The sequence below is a fragment of the Aedes aegypti genome, chromosome 1 (assembly GCF_002204515.2).
Source record: "Aedes aegypti strain LVP_AGWG chromosome 1, AaegL5.0 Primary Assembly, whole genome shotgun sequence".
NCBI classification, from domain to species: Eukaryota; Metazoa; Arthropoda; class Insecta; order Diptera; family Culicidae; genus Aedes; species Aedes aegypti.
The window spans coordinates 130,477,660-130,496,816 of NC_035107.1; the positions used below are offsets into that span (position 1 = coordinate 130,477,660).

At 38.6% G+C, this 19,157-nt stretch overlaps 1 protein-coding gene across 2 annotated transcripts in view; it reads left to right on the forward strand.

Annotated features, from left to right (window-relative positions):
* Nucleotides 1-19,157, forward strand: part of LOC5576881 (netrin-B) — a 275,274-nt gene that overhangs the window by 106,304 nt on the left and 149,813 nt on the right. For both annotated transcript variants that reach the window (XM_021847767.1, XM_021847759.1), the window contains one exon: nt 14,068-14,256. In XM_021847767.1, the coding sequence (XP_021703459.1) occupies nt 14,068-14,256 (189 nt within the window). The remainder of the gene's footprint in view (nt 1-14,067; nt 14,257-19,157) is intronic.

A 19,157-nucleotide genomic window follows, 5' to 3' on the forward strand; every position in this document is an offset into this window, starting at 1 on the left:
GGATTTTCAACCCCCCCACCCACGGTAAGATGTTTTGCATGAAAAATAAACATAAATTGTATGACGCGTAAGAAATGAAAATGCTTGCCTCGTTGGTTTTTAATTTGCTCGAAAATTTCTTAAGGATTAAATTATCCTAGCATCATTTTGCCTCTGACTTTGAGATTTGATTGCAATCGAACGTTAATTAATATTTCACGCCCTACTTAACCTTATGCGGGTCACATGGACAGATTGGGTGTCATTCCTCCGTAGGCTGTCACAAGCAGTGATTTGAGTACGAGACACATCTCACATAACACAAATATTAACCATACCTCACTGCCAACATCACGTTCGACTTTAGGTAAATCAGCCAAGATTCCAATTCTCCGTTTAATTAAATCGTGTCCCAGTGAGTGTGTCTAATCGAAAGCATGTTTGTATCACCCTGCCAAGTCACGTTTGCGTTAATTAGAGTCTTCAGGCAAGTCTGCCCCGTAGAAAACAGAGAGAGAGAGATAAAAAAAAACCTAAACCAAATCAAAAGCCTTAGCCCCGCAAACGCGAGCATCGAATCAACCCGCATTGGCATTTGCTGCCTGCCACCACGATTACAAGGTCCGAAACGAGCCAAGAAGTTTCCAATAGGAACTCATGTTGCACGACCCAATCACCCAGATAATCGATTTATCGGTCACTGCGATAGAAGACAGCGCGCGGGCCGCATGGCACCTTATATGGCCGGTCATATGGTGACCCATATAGGTTGATGGGAGTGCTAATCAAGATAAATGAAAGCACTTGGTGAAACTAATAAGCAATCATTCGTTAGGCTGATTTTTTATTAGGTATTTCTGGCACTACGTCCTATTAGGAACAAAGCCTACTTCTCAGTTATTTAACGTAAAGTTCTAAGTTATTAACGCTTCCTTTGACCATTAGAGTTGCCACGGTGCTCTCCAGATCGTTATTATCAGAAAAAAATCTCCATCAAATCTGTGCGCACCAGTCGTTTTTTATAGTTAAGCTGCATGTCTGGGTAAAATTTGAAAAAAAAAATCGTAGGACCCGTTTTACACCCTTTTGATAACGCCCGTTTTACGCTCTTTTCATTACGTCCGTTTAACGCCCTTTTGATTTAATAAGTCCACAATTTCAAGTAAATCTGAGATATTTCAACGGATTTTTATAGGCCTGGATCATCAGAAGAAATATACCATCAACATTTGGTTCAAAGTAGGTGTTTTTTGTTATTTGTTACTTCTAAGTGGAGTTTTAAATGACAAGATCAACAAAATAGGGAGTTACGCCCTTTTGGAGGTGTAACCATTGAAGACACTATATTTGGTCATATTAATTATGCATTATATATAGTACAGTTAAGCATGTTCAAATGTTTTCAATCTGGAGGAAATTACCAGAACCCCACTCAGTGCCGTCGGTGCCAAAAGTGGGGTCATGGTACAAAAAATTGTCGCATGGATGCTAAATGCATGATTTGCGGAGGTTCTTCTCACGCTAAGGACGACTGTCCTGTGAAAGAAGATACCAGAAAGTTTCAATGCGCCAATTGCAAGGGCCCTCACAAAGCTAACTTTTGGGAATGCATTTCACGCAAAAGAGTCGTTGAGGCTCGTGCCAAGCAGATGAAGGATAATATCCGTTACGATAACGGTCGTTTCCGGAATTTGCCTGGTAGAGTATCGAACAATGCTCATTTTTCAGTTAACGATCGCTTGATTAGGAATCATACCCACCAGGAAGATCATAATCATGCTCATCCACAAACAAATTTTAATCCGTCGGGTAGCCGTTCGAATCTTTCAATTTCGAATGTATCTACCCACGGTAAATCCTTCGCCGATATCGTAGCAGGTAATTTGAACTCTTCCCCTGTTCGTTCCATGAGTACCCATTCTACTTGTTTCAAATCAAATGGAAAAAACCCTACCGCCACAGGTAACTCCTACCCCGCTTCTTCGTCTACCGAAAATTCCAATGGGAAATCATCAGATGATATGTCTGCCTCTGATTTTAATTTTCTAACTGAACAATTGAATCTAATGATTGATGCAATGTTCAAAGCCACCACTATGACTGAAGCAGTCCAAGTAGGTGTAAAATTTACAAATAAAATTGTTATTGGATTACGTTTTTCTAATGGATCCAAATAATAATTTAAATATTTTAAATTGGAATGCTCGTTCTCTGAATGGTAAAGAGGACGAGCTGTTTAATTTTCTTACAGCTAATAACGTGCATATAGCAGTTATTACCGAAACTTATTTAAAACCTGGATCCAAATTTAAAAAAGATCCTAACTTTTTTGTTTATCGTAATGATCGACTTGATGGGGCATGTGGGGGAGTTGCAATCATCATTCATAGGCGTATAAAACATCAACTGTTTTCGTCATTTGAAACTAAAGTTTTTGAAACTTTAGGTGTTTCTGTTGAAACACAGTTTGGTAAATATACTTTCATAGCTGCCTATTTGCCTTTTCAATGCTCTGGACAGCAAGTTAATTGGCTTCAAACTGACTTGCGAAAATTAACTCGCAATAAGTCAAAATTTTTTGTCATTGGTGACTTTAATGCCAAACATCGGTCATGGAATAATTCTCAAAGTAATTCCAACGGCAGAATTTTATTTGATGAGTGCTCTTCAGGATATTTCTCAATTCAATACCCTGATAGCCCTACATGTTTTTCCTCTTCTAGAAATCCATCTACGATTGACTTGGTCTTAACCGACTCTAGTCATCTTTGTAGCCAATTAGTTACTCATGCTGATTTTGATTCTGATCATGTCCCTGTTACATTTCAAATATCACATGAAGCGATTCTCAATCCTATCAGCTCCACTTTCAATTATTTACGAGCCGACTGGAATATATATGAAACGTATGTTGACTCTAATCTTGATGTTAACATTTCTTTAGAAACTAAAATTGATATTGACAATGCTCTTGAAACTTTAACAAATTCCATTGTTGAAGCCAGAAACATTGCAATTCCAAAATGTGAAGTAAAATTTGAATCCGTGATTATAGACGATGATCTTAAACTCTTGATCCGTCTTAAAAACGTGAGGAGAAGGCAATTTCAACGCACTCGTGATCCTGCTATGAAAATTATATGGCAGGATTTGCAGAAAGAAATCAAGAAACGTTTTGCAGATTTAAGAAACAAAAATTTTGAAAATAAAATTTCTCAATTGGACCCCGGCTCTAAGCCCTTTTGGAAATTATCTAAAATCTTGAAAAAACCTCAGAAGCCTATACCGGCATTGAAAGAGGAAAACAAATTATTACTAACTAATTGCGAAAAAGCTCAAAAACTTGCTATGCAGTTTGAAAGTGCGCACAATTTTAATTTAGGACTTACTAGTCCAATTGAAAATGAGGTTACTCAGGAGTTCGAAAATATTCTCAATCAAGAGAACGTTTTCGAAAATGCCTGTGAGACTGATTTGGAAGAAGTGAGAACTATTATTAAAAAATTCAAAAATATGAAAGCTCCTGGCGATGATGGAATTTTCTACATCCTCATCAAGAAACTTCCAGAAAGTAGCTTATCATTTTTAGTTGATATATTTAACAAATGTTTTCAATTAGCATATTTTCCTGACAAATGGAAAAATGCTAAGGTTGTTCCAATTTTAAAACCAGACAAAAATCCTGCAGAAGCTTCTAGCTATCGTCCAATCAGTTTGCTTTCCTCCATCAGTAAACTTTTTGAAAAGGTTATTTTGAACAGAATGATGGCCCACATCAACGAAAATTCAATTTTTGCCAATGAACAGTTCGGATTCCGCCATGGACATTCGACCACTCATCAACTTTTACGTGTAACAAATTTGATCCGTTCTAACAAATCTGAAGGCTACTCTACTGGTCTTGCTCTACTAGACATAGAAAAAGCATTCGACAGTGTTTGGCATGAAGGTTTGATTGTAAAATTGAAAATTTTTAATTTTCCAACATACATCGTTAGAATAATTCAAAGTTATCTGTCAAATCGTACACTTCAGGTTAATTATCAGAACTCCAGATCTGAAAGACTTCCTGTAAGAGCTGGTGTTCCCCAAGGCAGCATTTTGGGACCAATATTATACAATATTTTCACATCTGACTTACCTGAGTTACCTCAGGGATGTCAAAAATCTTTGTTTGCGGATGACACAGGCCTCTCCGCCAAAGGACGAAGCCTGCGTGTCATCTGTAGTCGATTGCAAAAAAGTTTGGATATTTTTTCTTCATACTTGCAAAAATGGAAGATTTCTCCTAATGCTTCCAAAACTCAACTAATAATATTCCCACATAAACCAAAAGCTCTTTATTTGAAACCTTCAAGTAGACATGTTGTCACGATGAGAGGGGTTCCAATAAATTGGTCAGATGAAGTTAAGTATCTAGGACTCATGCTAGATAAGAATTTAACTTTCAAAAATCACATTGAGGGCATTCAAACCAAATGTAACAAATATGTAAAATGTCTCTATCCCCTTATTAATAGAAAATCAAAACTTTGTCTTAAGAACAAGCTTTTGATATTCAAACAAATTTTCAGGCCAGCCATGTTGTATGCTGTACCAATATGGACTAGCTGTTGTAATACCAGGAAGAAAGCTGTGCAGAGAATTCAAAATAAAATTTTGAAAATGATTCTGAGGCTTCCTCCCTGGTATAGTACCAATGAGTTACATAGGATATCCAATGTTGAAACATTGGAACAAATGTCAAATAAAATAATCAATAATTTCAGGCAAAAATCGTTACAATCTTCTATTGCCACGATTAATGCGTTATATGTTTAGGTTAAGTTAGGTTAAGTATATTAAAAACTTTTTTTTTTTTTTCTCTTATAAGCAGGTGAAATCAACTCACCTGTAAAAAATCTGAACTGCTACGGCAAATGAAATGTAATATGTTGTTAACAAAATGTTAATAAAATCTTAGATTTGTTTTACCAAATTAGGATGATAGTGTTGTCTAATAACACAGAACACCTAGATATAAGAAATAATGAATGTAATGTTTGGAATGATACTAATAAAGAAATTAAAAAAAAAAAAAAAAAAAAAAATGTTTTCAATGACACAAATGTTTACACCGCAAAAATCTTTCACAATTAACTGATTTTTCATAGGCTCAAGTGCTACTAGGCATTACGGAGCCAATTTCATCCTGTAACCAAATTAGTTTTTATACAACTATAATCTGGAGTTTGATGAAGCAATGAACTCACGATTCAGTTTCAATATGTTAAAAATAAGAGAAGTTCATATAATGTCTTTTCAATATCTCTTAGTTCTTTACTTGTTATATTATTTGTAACAGATTAACAATGTTTGTTATATTTTTCTCATTCCATTCGTACGTTTTTCGTCAATAACACCCAAAGTTAGGAAACGAAATATAATGTGTAATATTTTTATTACATATTATGAAACAAACTCTGTAATATTTTTTTACAATTATAATAGGGTTTGTTGTATTCTTTTTGATGTAGTGCAAATTATGTAAGAATTTTTGATGTTTCAACTACTAATAGCACATGTTATAACACAACTGATGAAGTAAAAATATTATATCAGAGAAGCACATTCTGTATTGATATTGTTTCATCTGTATGATCAGGTATAAATAAGATAAGTAAAATAAAACTTGCAACAAAGTGTGAGCTGTTCCATTCTCGGCAACATCTACTGCGAACCATTACAGCGTATCTTCTCACTGTATTGTTTTAATGAAAAAGAGCTGGAGAAACAAAACCAAATCCTCCAACGTTTACTACCAATGTAGCGAGTGCGTTCATTAACTTAATTAAACACGCTATTAAATTGATTAAACGACTCATTTGTTTGCCGTAGCTAGCTCGATCTGTGCCCAACGCCTAGAATCCGACGGTAAACAATTGAAATCGAGACAAGAGAGTTGGTCTCGATGCTGATGATGCTACTATTGCAGAGGGAATCGGGTTCATAAATCTTGGACGACAGCATAAATTTTGGGTTTATCCGGAATTTTCGGAGTCAGCGGATTAAGATAATGGTTCGTTAATGCTAGGATTCTATTAAAATTGAAATGTAAATTTGAGGATAAAAAGGGTTCAATTGCAGAACGTATTTTACTGTCGATGGAAGAAAATTCTTAAGTCATTCAAAAATGTTGATCAATTAAGCGAATTATTTTCACCCAGTTGACTACGGAATTTATTCCGGTAGAAAGCATAAAAACGTAACTTAAACATTGATCAAGACGCGTTATATTTCCCACATGCTCTGTCATTCTAAACTGTTCACGCAAATATAGAAGCCTCCCTCAGCCTCCCTCCTACCCGACCGAACGGAAGAAACAATATAATAGCATAATATAGTTTCTCTTATATGTTTTTTAATATCACCAATTGTTTTAAATTAAATCATAAATAATGTTTGTCAAAATGACAAAAATTTTAACACACATGTGCTGCTTTAAACAAATTATTTTTTGCTGACATATCAGTTAAAACTCAGTTGCTGACTGCTCGGCTGTACAGATCTCGGTAAAATAATGAAAAATAGCCGAGTTCAACTGAGTATGAACAACGTTTGCACCAAATAAAACAAGAATATAGTAATTCCTATAATAATTGTATTAAAACTACTATAAGATGTGTTTAATGGAGGTTACAAAAACAAAATTGAAAATTATGTTGCTGTTTGTAGCTTCGGATGTTTTTTTTTTCTACAACAAACTCGCAAATGCATTGTCAAAATACAACAAATATTACTATTGATCTGTTACGAAAATATATCATGTTAAAAACAAAGCCATCTTGATAACAATACTATATTATTTCTGTAAGTTTTTACTCCTGTTGTTATGAATGCGTAAAAATCTTTTTATGTGATTTTGGTCGGGTATCCCGTAATCCACTAAGAAGGTACCTATCACTTACATTGCATTGCACAGTACAAACAGAACGCCTTTTGTCACGCTAGCCGGCGAGAACCAACCCACAAGAAAAGCGCACACCATCTTTCAAGCGAGAAATATATGTGTGTCGTTAGTAATAATGAGTGGTGTTTATACATAAAATATCACAACACATTCAATGGAGAGCGCACGCCAATTAGTCAAGTCTGAAATGCGTCGGATGTAGCAAATACCATACCATGCATATCTACTCCGGGTTGTTGGTGCCTGCTTACGTACCTTTGGAATACGTCCACGTGGATCGTAGCCGTCGTCTTTCTTCTTGCGTCTCTTTGGTCTTACGAACAACGTGATTCTCATCTAGCCCGGAATATATCCGAGGAAGTTCCTCCTCCGCAACTGTCAAGGTATCCGTCGATTTTGCGCTTCTTCAGAAGGTCTTGAAACTAAGGTAAATTTATCAATTGTGGTATGTTGTAGTAATTACCTGTAATGTGTGCTTACTTTTGATTTTTTATCGTTACTTTTCTTCTTATTCCCTTGCCTTTTATCCATATGTAATAACTTTTGCACTACTAGTATATATTTTTTTACTATAGTAGTTATAATATAACTCCGATTTGTTTGGTATCAAATTTTATTGAACTTCTTCTGTAAGCACAAACATAAAAAATAAACTCAATGCGTGACAAATTTCAACTTAACACGAGTCAGAACTAACTCAAGTGAAAAGTAAAATGTTTATTTCATTTGAAAAACATACGAGTGAAATCTGAAACAGGTTCTAAACAGTGTACTCTCCTTAACTCGATTTTGAAATGACCATAGTATATGGGATACTGCGAGATAAAAAACACATATTTTCAAAACTTTCTTAACATTGAATATAGTAAAATTTCAATACATTGAAATTTTGCAGAAAAAATATCGGGTTGAATATCGAGTCGGAAAAGTATGGACTTAGAAATTAAGAGAAGGCAAGCCTGATGAGCCAGTAGCAGCAAAAATTGGCATTGGCTGGGTTGTATTTGGGAGAAATTTCGGATGCAACAACGAGTCTGCTCACTAGGGTTTTGGTACCGGGAGTACCGGTACCGAAAGTACCGGTATTACCGACCAATTTTTGGTACCGAAATACCAGTACTAGAAGGCATTGAGTACCGGTATTTTCGGTACTGAAGAAAAATCTAAAATTCGTTTGAATTAACATTTTTTTCACAATAAATGATTAACGAAGAACTCGTCAGGTCCATCAAGGAACGCATTACATGAAGACTTATTCTAATTATCATCTTTTCTGCACTAAAGATGATTTTTCTCCCTACATAGAAAGAACGTTCATTGTTTGCATCTTGTTTCCGTTAAAAACCTTTAAAAACATCGAAAAAAAAACTAAGATTGTATCTATTGAACGGAAATGATTCAGCAGATCCTATGGTTACCAACAAGATTATCGAATTTTTACTAATTATCGAATACAAATAAAACTGCTAATGATGAATATCAAGCCTTCTGACAACAAGTCATATATATAAAACAATATTTCAGGGTATCGAAACATTTGAAAGTGCTTCAATTATGACACAAGGATTGTTCGGAATATATGCTAACACTTCACGATGCATGGGCAACAACTGGATGGATTAAGAAAAAGCTTTTTCGGTGCCTGAAAGTTTTGTTACAAATATACGTACATGTATGGCAGTTAAACATTGAGCTTTGAACATGTTTTGCATTAAAAGTCCTACTTTATGAATGAAAAGCAAGGTGATAACATAAAGATAGTCAATAAAATATTCATTTTGAACGATTTTGGACATTTTTTAGAATTATAATTCATAAAAATGAAGAGGAAGCTTTAGCAAACTTGTATTAATTGACGAATTAGAAAAAGTTGCAAATATTTTATCCAATTCTGTGTGCTTTAGATTTATTGCAAAAAATCTTCCAGTACCGGTATTGAGAGTTACAGTACCGTAGAACCGGTACTCGTCAAAAGGGGTCGGTACTAGGAACCCTACTGCTCACCACGTACTTCGCCAGTGCAGCCAGTCCAGTGATATGGCACTTCACGACTTGGTGAAGGATTTCTTCCGTGTGGAAGGAGCTGGAGTGTCATTACCGACTGCTTCGGACTCCGCCGAAGATCGTCGTGCTCGTGAAATCCTCGAGGCTACTACAATTCGGAATTCCAGCGAATGTTTCCAAACCGGCCTCTTATGGAAGTACGATCAGGTTGAATTCCCAGATAGCAGGCCAATGGCGGAGCGTCGTCTACAATGTCTGGAAAAAAGGCTACAGAAATCACCAGAATTGTACTGTAGCGTAAAACAACAGATTTTAGCGTATCAACAAAAAGGATATGCTCACATTGCAACGGACAAAGAGCTGACAGACACGGATCCGAAGCGAGTTTGGTACCTGCCCCTGGGTGTCGTCGTTAACTGGAAGAAACCAGAAAAGGTTCGCGTAGTTTGGGATGCGGCATCGACGGTGCGATTAGTATCTTTGAATTCGGTGCTATTAAAAGAACCAGATCTGCTCGCGTCACTCCAGGCAGTGCATAGTAGTTATCGTCAGAGAGAAGTGGCAATCAGTGGAGACATACGTGAGGTTCCACCTCGTTCCGAGGATCGTCAAGGCAGGCAGGCAGGCGACTTTCCGATGGGGGCTGGTGCAGTGAAGGACAGCCACTACGTCGACGATTATTTAGACAGCGTAGATACAGTTGACGAAGCGGTGGAACTGGTGAATGAAGTTAGGACTGTCCACGCTAATGGAGGCTTCGAGATTCGGCATTGGATGACGAATTTTATTGAAGTGATGGAACGAACAGAAGAAACCAACGAGGAGACGCACAATAACTTCATCGTAGACAAGTGCAGTAACACCGAGAGTGTATTAGGGATAACTTGGCAGCCCAAGGAGGATGTTTTCACGTTCTCAGTTCAGCTACGAGCAAACCTGCAGAATCTGATGCCCGGAGATGTAGCACCAACCAAAGGAGAAGCATTCAGCCTGATGATGAGCGTTTTCTACCCGTTAGGGTTGATGGGTGTTGTTCTTGTTAATGGGAAAGTTCTGCTTCAAAACCTATGGTGAGCAGGGGTGGGTTGGGACGAGGCAATTCCGGCAGAAACGTTCATTCGTTGGAAGGCATGGATCCAGATGTCGAAGAAGCTCGACGAGGTGAACATACCGCGTTGTTATTTCCCTGGATACGTGCTTCAAGCGTATGATTCGTTGGAACTACATATATTTGTAGACGCAAGCGAGTCAGCATATGCAGCCTGTGCGTACTTCCGTGTGGTCGATTGGGGCATCGTTCGCTGTTGTCTCATTTCCGCAAAAACAAAAGTCGCCCCACTTAGATCTCTGTCGATTCCTCGGCTAGAGCTTCAAGCCGCTCTGATGGGAGCCCGTCTGATGAGAACCATTATTTCCAATCACACACTGAAGATACATCGAAGAATACTCTGTAGCGACTCCATTACAGTGCTATCTTGGTTGCCGTCTGAACCACGTCGTCGTACACAATTTGTAGCCTTCAGAGTTGGCGAAAACCTGGAAGTCACCAACATTAAAGAGTGCCCATCGCCGACGAAATTTAACGTTGCGGACGAAGCTACCAAGTGGGGAAACGGACCCAATATTAAACCCTCTAGTCGTTGGTTCCGAAGACCAACATTTCTTTACGAGCTTGAAGAATATTGGCCTCAACGCGAACTTCCGTTGGTTGAGTCTTATGAGGAGTTGCGACCGATATTCGTGCAAACTAATGTTGTTGTAGAACAAGTGATTGATTTCAAACGTTTTTCAAAATGGGAGCGGCTAATACGCACCGTAGCGATCGTACGCCGGTTCTTCGAAAACTGCAAGCGGAAAATTCTATGCGAGCCTTTGCAGTCTACATCGATTTCGAGCCGTGAAGAACTACGTGAAGCGGAGTTCACTGTGTTGAGACTGGTGCAACACGATGCGTATCCGGATGAATTGGCGTTGTTGCTGAAAAATCGAAATTTGCAACCTGATCGTCGTCAGCTGATTAAGAAGGGCAGCCGTCTTTTTACCAAATCTTCATTCATTCGCGAGGGTGAATTTATTCGAATGGAGCGTGACATCCGTGAAACAAATTGGATATCGGATAATGTGAAATTCCCAGTGATATTACCGAAGGAGAACTACGTGACGTTCCTATTAGTTGATTGGTATCACCGTACATACAGGCATGCCAACGGCGAAACGTTGGTTAACGAGGTTATGGAGAAGTAGGGGAACTGGGTGTAAAATGCGCCGTTGGGGTAAAACGCGCCACCCTTGTTTTGAACGAACGACGTGCTTTGGGACGCTGTTTTTCACCCGAGGTAATGGAAAATGTATTAAAATGCTTCTCTATATATATTTTTAAGTGTTTCCTAGAAAAAATCATGAAAAACTCGAAAAAACGTTTTTGGCTGTTTCCGTTGTAATTTTGTGTTATTTTCTAGGCCATTTTTCAGGCCGATGAACAACAAAACCTTTGAAACTATCACCGAGAGTCGACTTGTGCACTCCAATAGTTCGTATTCCATGCGAAAAAAGTGTTCAATTTATCCTTAAAAAGCGTATTGAAGGACTTAAACTCTAATCAACTCGTGGGGCAAAACGGCCACTCCTATTTCATAACACCAAAACAGCCGTTTGAATTCAAATTCCAGCAAATGTAATGCCAAGCTGTAGTTACGTGCCAATTTGAACCTTACAAATGCACATTTTTCGTATCAGCATGTATACTATAATCGAACAATAACATCTGATCAAACGCCCTTATGTATGCAACGTTTTTGCAAGCATGATTGCGCATGCGTGCGTGCGAACGACTAACGCCGAGATCAGGTGGCTCGTTTTACCCCGCAAAAAATAAAAATGCAAATAAGCAAACATTTTATAAAAATTGATTTATAACCTCCAGAGAAAAGAAAATGAATGGCTGTTTCTACTATTTGATAGAAAACATGTTTGTCTATGAGATAATGAATAAAAAAAGGCTTATTGTAATGTTTTTCATAGCTAAAAACGCTTCCTTCCTTAGGGGGCGCGTTTTACCCCCAGTTACCCTACTCCATTCCGGCCTTGAGAGTGCTTGTTCGAATTGTAAATGCCCACTGCTGTTGGTGTAAAGTGAACAAGGCAAAACCTCAAACACCACGAATGGGACCTTTGCCGGATGTGCGTCTTACCGCTTACGTACGTCCGTTCACTTTCGTGAGGTTGGATTATTTTGGCCCAATCACGGTGAAGATCGGCCGAAGTAATACAAAACGATGGGTGGCATTGTTTACGTGCTTGACGGTCCGTACGGTCCATCCATCAACTCTTTCAACGGACTTTTGTAAACTGGCGATTCGGCGGTTCATTGCGTGCAGAGGTGCTGACAAGGGAACGAACTTCTAGGGAGCTCGGAGAGAGCTTCTGGAAGATATACGTGCAGTAAACAATTCCCTTGCTAAAACCTTCACCAACGCCATGACGCAATGGAAGTTGAACCCTCCATACGCATCGCACATGGGCGGAGCGTGGGAGAGGCTCGTACACTCCATAAACGTCGCCCTCAGTGCGACGCCCTTAGGCAGAAACCCTGACGAAGAAACCTTAACGACAGTGTTGGTGGAAATCGAAAGTATGGTGAATACTCGTCCATTAACCTATCTGGCCCTGGAGAGTTCGGAGCAGGAGGCACTGACTCCGAACCATTTGTTACTGCTGAGCTCTTCCGGAGTAAATCAACCATCGATACAACCTGTGGACCCTCGCACTGCTTTGCACTCTAACTGGAACCTAGCCTGCGCGATGTTGGATCGTTTCTGGGCACGTTGGATCCAAGAATATTTGTCAGTAATCTCACAGTAAACTAAATGGTTCAACGAAGCTAGGCCTCTTCGAGTTGGCGACTTAGTAGTCGCAGGACAACATGCAGTATTGGATGTTCAAGACTCTGGTGATGGTATAGCGGAAGGAACTTCGCGCAATACGGGTGGTGGCGTGTTGGCAACCCGGTCTGACGCTCATTCCGACACTTCCCAGCAGGGATCGTAGCCGTAAAAGTGACAGATGACGATAGCTTGAGCTGTCACATTAAAGGCGTCATTGGAGCAAAGAATTTGGACAAACTAAAAGTGATAGAACACGTTAAAACCAATTTCCTTAAATTTTTGTTATTTGCTAATTATTACCTAACTATTGCCTACATAGTATACGGTATTGTAAGTAATTATAATGAATTTGTTAAAACCTATTACTTAAACTTACTATTATGCATGCAGCTGATACACAAACACTGAAAACAAACTGTTACATTACGACGGAGAATAAACGTGGTGAAGACTTATGTTGTAAGTACGCAAATTGTTAAAACTTAAATTTAAAAGATACAGTAACGAAATTAAAATTTCCAGCTTATATACAGCTTACTCAAACGTAAAACCCGAGTTTGCTCAAGAAGCGTCCGAAACCGCGTCCGCTCCTGTAACAGCTTGTTTATTTAACTTGAATTTTTCAACTCACATTTTTTATAATGCTTCATTTTGGTATATTGCTTCATATTATGAACTTATCTGCTGACCTCAATCTGCGGAACTACCCTCATCCGTTGAATAATTCAAACCTATCCTATGATTTCCACCCGGCTCTTGTTGCTGTCAGTTCCTATCAAACTTTGTCAGAAGATACCATCCGTACAACCGTACCAGTCAGTCATTCTATACACTTTTCCACAGCCGGAAATTAAAGATTAAAAAGGTAACACAATCTTTCTTTCACTTTCCTGTGTAAATACTTTTCAGTACACACTTTGCGCGCGCCTCAAAATGCAGCCCGCCATTCTTTCTTTCGTTCGGTGGATGGTTGAACTTGGGAGATTTCTGCGTGATAGATGGCATACGGCGGCCACCGCCAGGAAGTTAATACATTTTTCATAAGTCACACTGATCCGTACGGATGAATAAGAACAAGATAAACATCCGTGGGCCGTCGCCATTGTAAAACGTGCAATTTCCTTCATTTCCTCCTTAGCCCTGCCGCCCAAAACGAGGCACCCTTCTCTTCCTTCGCTATCGTGAAGCTGCTCGTTAAGCACTTTGTCACCCGAATGATCTCTTTATTATGTGCTGTTGGTTTATTTACAGTGTGCAACTGCAATGGTCACGCGAGGCGCTGCCGCTTCAACATGGAGCTCTTCAAGATGTCTGGTCGGATCTCCGGCGGTGTTTGTCTCAACTGTAGACACGCAACCACCGGTCGCCATTGTCACTACTGTCGTGAGGGATACTATCGGGACGCCACCAAACCAATCATGCACCGGAAGGTCTGCAAACGTGAGTATAGCTTCTTTGAGTAATTACATCGATTTAATATGAATCCATATATGATTTAAGGTATTAGAGTTTGTTGGAAGAGAGTTTGTATCGCGAAAAAGCGAACAGTGAGTACAAATCAGACATGAATGATTGCCAATATCATAGGCGTAGCCAGAGGGTAGTTGTACAAGAAACAGCCCCCCCTTCTACCCGACGTGGACAAAAAAAAACATAATCAACTGTTTGGCTGCAATCATAAATATTTTGTTTGAATATTCAAAATATAATCTTCAACATGTGGGCACTTCCATGATTCACTTTGGCACCAGCGGTTTTTTTTCAGCCGACTTATCTGAAACTTTGCAATAAGAAGCGCTTCAGTACGACGTATATTGTGGCCAAATCACTAATGATAATTTTTCTAGAAGTATCATTTTTTAGTAATTTCAAACGTAATACATATATTCATTGGGGCCCAGATAGCCGTAGCGGTAAACGCGCAGCTATTCAGCATGACCAAGCTGAGGGTCGTGGGTTCGAATCCCACCGGCCGAGAATCTTTTCGGGTTGAAAATTTTCTCGACCTCCCAGGGCATAGAGTATAATCCTACCTGCCACACGATATACACATGCAAAAACGGTCATTGGCATAGTAAGCTCTCAGTTAATAACTGTGGAAGTGCTCATAAGAACACTAAGCTGAGAAGCAGGCTCTGTCCCAGTGAGGACGTAACGCCAGAAAGAAGAAGATATATTCATTATATAACCAAATAAGCAATTTTTATTGAATAATCGCAATTCTCCATCAAGAACAAAAATGTCTATTCTTTGAATGAAAAATCATATTTGTTTATTGTTTGTGATATATTATGTGGACATTTATGGGTATACACAAAATAGTGTTTCTGTCAATGATCCCCATTTGTTTATTCACTAAAACCACTCAAGCAAATGAAAATCAATGCAAAACCTTTTTTCCAAATCGCAGGAAATGGAAATTGAAAAATGCATTCTATTCACCCTTCAGCACCGGAATTCATCCAAGTAGAAAACCCTACTGGGATTAATGCTATCAATCCAACCCTGATATAAAACGAGGATAAACATGTCGGCTTCCACACCACACTCGTTTCACGGCCATGCAGATTTAATATTTGCAAACTCATTGTGGTTGATAGAATTCCTGCAGAGAACCGTCCCCAAAACCGACTGACGACCAAACGATGGGGGAGAAAAGGTCACTTGAGAGGAAATTGGGAACTAAACCGTAAATGTGAAAGTGATAGCAAACGAGAAAAATTTTCCGGGTTCAATCTCTCCTGGGATTGAAGGAACGGAAAAAAAAATAACGACGAGAGACATCCAAAAAGATTAAATTTGTCACGAAAGTATTTTCGTCTTTAATGGTGGGTGTAGACCGCAGTATAAGTGCGAATGAAATTTTCGCTTCGAGAAACGTGGGTTTACATTATGGGGAGTGTAGATATTCATTCCAATTAACTCCACTTCAAAGCAATATTCCTAAATGGATAATAATCATCCAGAAATATTCACTGGTCACTTATACGCCAGAAGTACAAAGACATTTAATGCCAACTGCACCACCAGTGATTTATATCAATTGGATCTAATGGGTGCAAGTCATAAATCTGGCAGAAAAGTATAAATTGCCTTTCTAGCGGACAGCCGTCTCGACCAACTTTTCTTCGGAACGATGCCATAATTCATAAGTATTAAGTGTGGAATGATCTACTCACCTTGGTTTACAGTGACTGTTTGGCAAAGAAATTGTAATAATTCTTGGCCGATTACTAATGGATTCGATATTTTCTTTGAAGTACGAAAGACAGGAAATATGGATTTACTTTAATTGTGCACATTACAACAAAACAAAACAGCGAATTTTGAATTATGTTTTCACTCTAAGGTATGCATTTACACATATGCATGGCTCATCTTGCTTTGCTTGCAAAACCTCAAATTAACCCACGACATGGTAAAGGATAACGGTTCAAGAATCTTTCCAGTCATAATACATAAAAAATACTATTTTTTATCACAGTGAATCCTCCATGAGCTGATGTTCTATTACTCGATGTAGACTCATGGAACCATACTAAAAACTAAATTTCATGGTTAATATGATGGTCCTCTCAAAAAGCTTTACAAAGCAAAGTAATGTCCCATGATTCAATATTTTCATGAGTCGATGGTCCCTTGAGATATCGACTCATGGAGGTTTAGCATTAGCATTTAAGCAATTCGTACAAATTCGTAGGTGGTACAATCCTAGACCATTGTATGAGGTGTTACGGGATATGTTAGAGTGTTAATGGGATGGGTAAGGCCATAGGATACGTTCGGTAGACGACCTGGCAAGCATGTAAATTTTATTGGCTTAAGGTAAAAGTTCACTGCGTCTGCAGTAAGGCATTTTGTAGTACTCGTGAGATAAATTAAGTATATTTGCAGTATATGTAGAAGTGACATCTTAGTGAGATCATAGGATGTTGTTCAATTACATAGCAACATCCGACTGACAGCCACAAAACAAACAAACCGGAGTAATACATTCGATTCCGTGAGAGCTTTTTACGCTTAGTTTGATCGAGCACAAAAGTGACGAATTATTAATTTTTCGCGTTGAAAAACAACTTCAGTTGAAAATGTGGAATATATAGAGTATTCCATCAAGATTTCATAGTGCTGCGTTGTAAGGAAGAGCAAGTATAAACGGAAAAATTTTGTGTTGTAAGAGGGTACAAATGTTGTGAGAGAATATGCACATTCGCGAAGTGATTTCAATTCTTCACAAAACTAGGGAATTATTGATAGTACAGATCCAGAATGTGTCCGGATGCAAAGAATATACACTGTATTGATATGAGTAGCAAAATATACTCATTCTAAGCAGGTTAGTTGGTACATTTTACATTTTTCTTGGACGCTCTCAGTGGCTGTGGGAGAGTATGGATGAGGGGAAGCGTTTGGAGGAAAGGAAGCTGAGAGAGTTGACGGGTGCCATATAGACTGCCATCTTTGTACGATTGGAAAAATGTTTAATTTAAATATCTGCTGTATTTTGAGTTTTTGAATTTTTCTTTATTCATTCTTTAAACCATTTCCACCCAAGCTATAAATGTATGAACTAGCCAATTTTTTATAAAATTGTTGCTGAACAAAAATTTACAAAAGAAAAACTACTATTATTTTGAGCGATTTCACCTAGTCCTGAACTTTTTAGCCGGTAGTGTGAAAATTTTCAAATCTTGTGATAATGAAATTGAGTATATTTGTAGTTCACTGCCAAAATTTCATGCCGATTGCTTATATGGAAACAAAGTTACATCATGCCAAAATTGATCATTTTGTATGGAAATCGGATTTCACTACTATTATTCTGAACACAACTGTACATCTTTGGTAGTTAACTCAGAAATTAGTGATTGCGTTATTAACGAGCACGCATGCAAAGTAGAAAAAACTGGATCCACAAAGTTACCTAGATAGAAGTTCCCTCTACGAAAGTAAGGTTTTTGAACTAGCGCCACATGGGCTGTACCATTTTGCATGCGTCTGCAAAGATTGATCGTTGCTGTCCTCTATGCTGAAGATTAATCTGAGCAATCCTAGCCGTAGCCACTACCCAAACTAGGCAGGATTAAGCATTTTGCGATCTCAGCTCGAAAAAAACATATCGATATCTTTTGAACATCGGCAAAGGCGAAAAAGCACAGAATACACTGTGTAAAACGCATAGTGCGAAACCATATAGGTGATAATTCAAATTAAATAGCGACATATTCATCCAACATCCAACCCTTATTTAGCCTCAGACGAGAGACCGGAAGAAGGGCAGCCGATTATCTCGGAGATACACAAGGTCACCTGCGCCATTGCTCCGGGTCTTTGCAGGAAGGGCACAATATTGCAGAGCGCGCCCTGGTAGTCTACAGGCTCGGTTAGCGTGTTTCGTCCATTAGAGAATCGAGGTTATTTTTAGATATGTTGCGTGTGTTTCTGTTTGAAATTGGATGTTTGCATGTATTGGATAAATGAGGTACATGAGATCGTTTACGTTTCTAGTTCATACCTGTCATGTTCACAAGTAAATTCGGGTATATCAACGAAGACCAGGCTTGATAATACTCTTCAACATCATAAGACTTCGGTGAAATACTCTAGAGCAGCGTACTGCCTTTGCCTCTTTGCGAGGGAGCGAAAAAAATGCTAAACAGAGAGGCAACGAAAAATGAGCGAAGAAGATGCAGCACAAAACACAACAGAGTAAAATTCCATAAAAAAATGGTGCTATCACAACTCCTCGATGACTATCTTGTTCGAGCGGCAGACTCAAGAGTTCTTTTGAAGTGAGAGTAAAGGTGAGCATCGCAACAAAAGAGAGAGAGAACCTCAAAAAATTCTTGCAAGCGTTGTGTTGCCCTGTTAGCTTTGCAATATGCTATGCAAAATCTGTACACATATAGTCAAATTTCTATTTCTCTGAAGATCGTAGACATAAAGGTCAATTTTGACAAATTGAGATGTAAAATTGTTAAAAATAATAGAATCGTTCTGGTGGGCTTCGACCCCACGACTCCCAATACAATATTCGATCCCACGACTCCCAATTGGGCTCAGAGGACAGAAGAAGGTGTAGGGTTGTGAAGCAGAATATGGGGTCGTGACCAGTGTTGTGAAAAACTCAATTTCTCACAACTCACGCTTGAGATTTTTCATGTGTGAGTTGTCAATCATGCAACTCAGCAGTCAAACAATCATGGATGAGTTGGCTCAGCTTTTTAACTCATTGTCTCGTATTTCCACAGCTTACTCACACACGGCAATAATATCTTGTTGGACTGGTAAAATTATGTTAATCCTTTCTAACGTAAACAACAACATTCGGGTTTCACGAG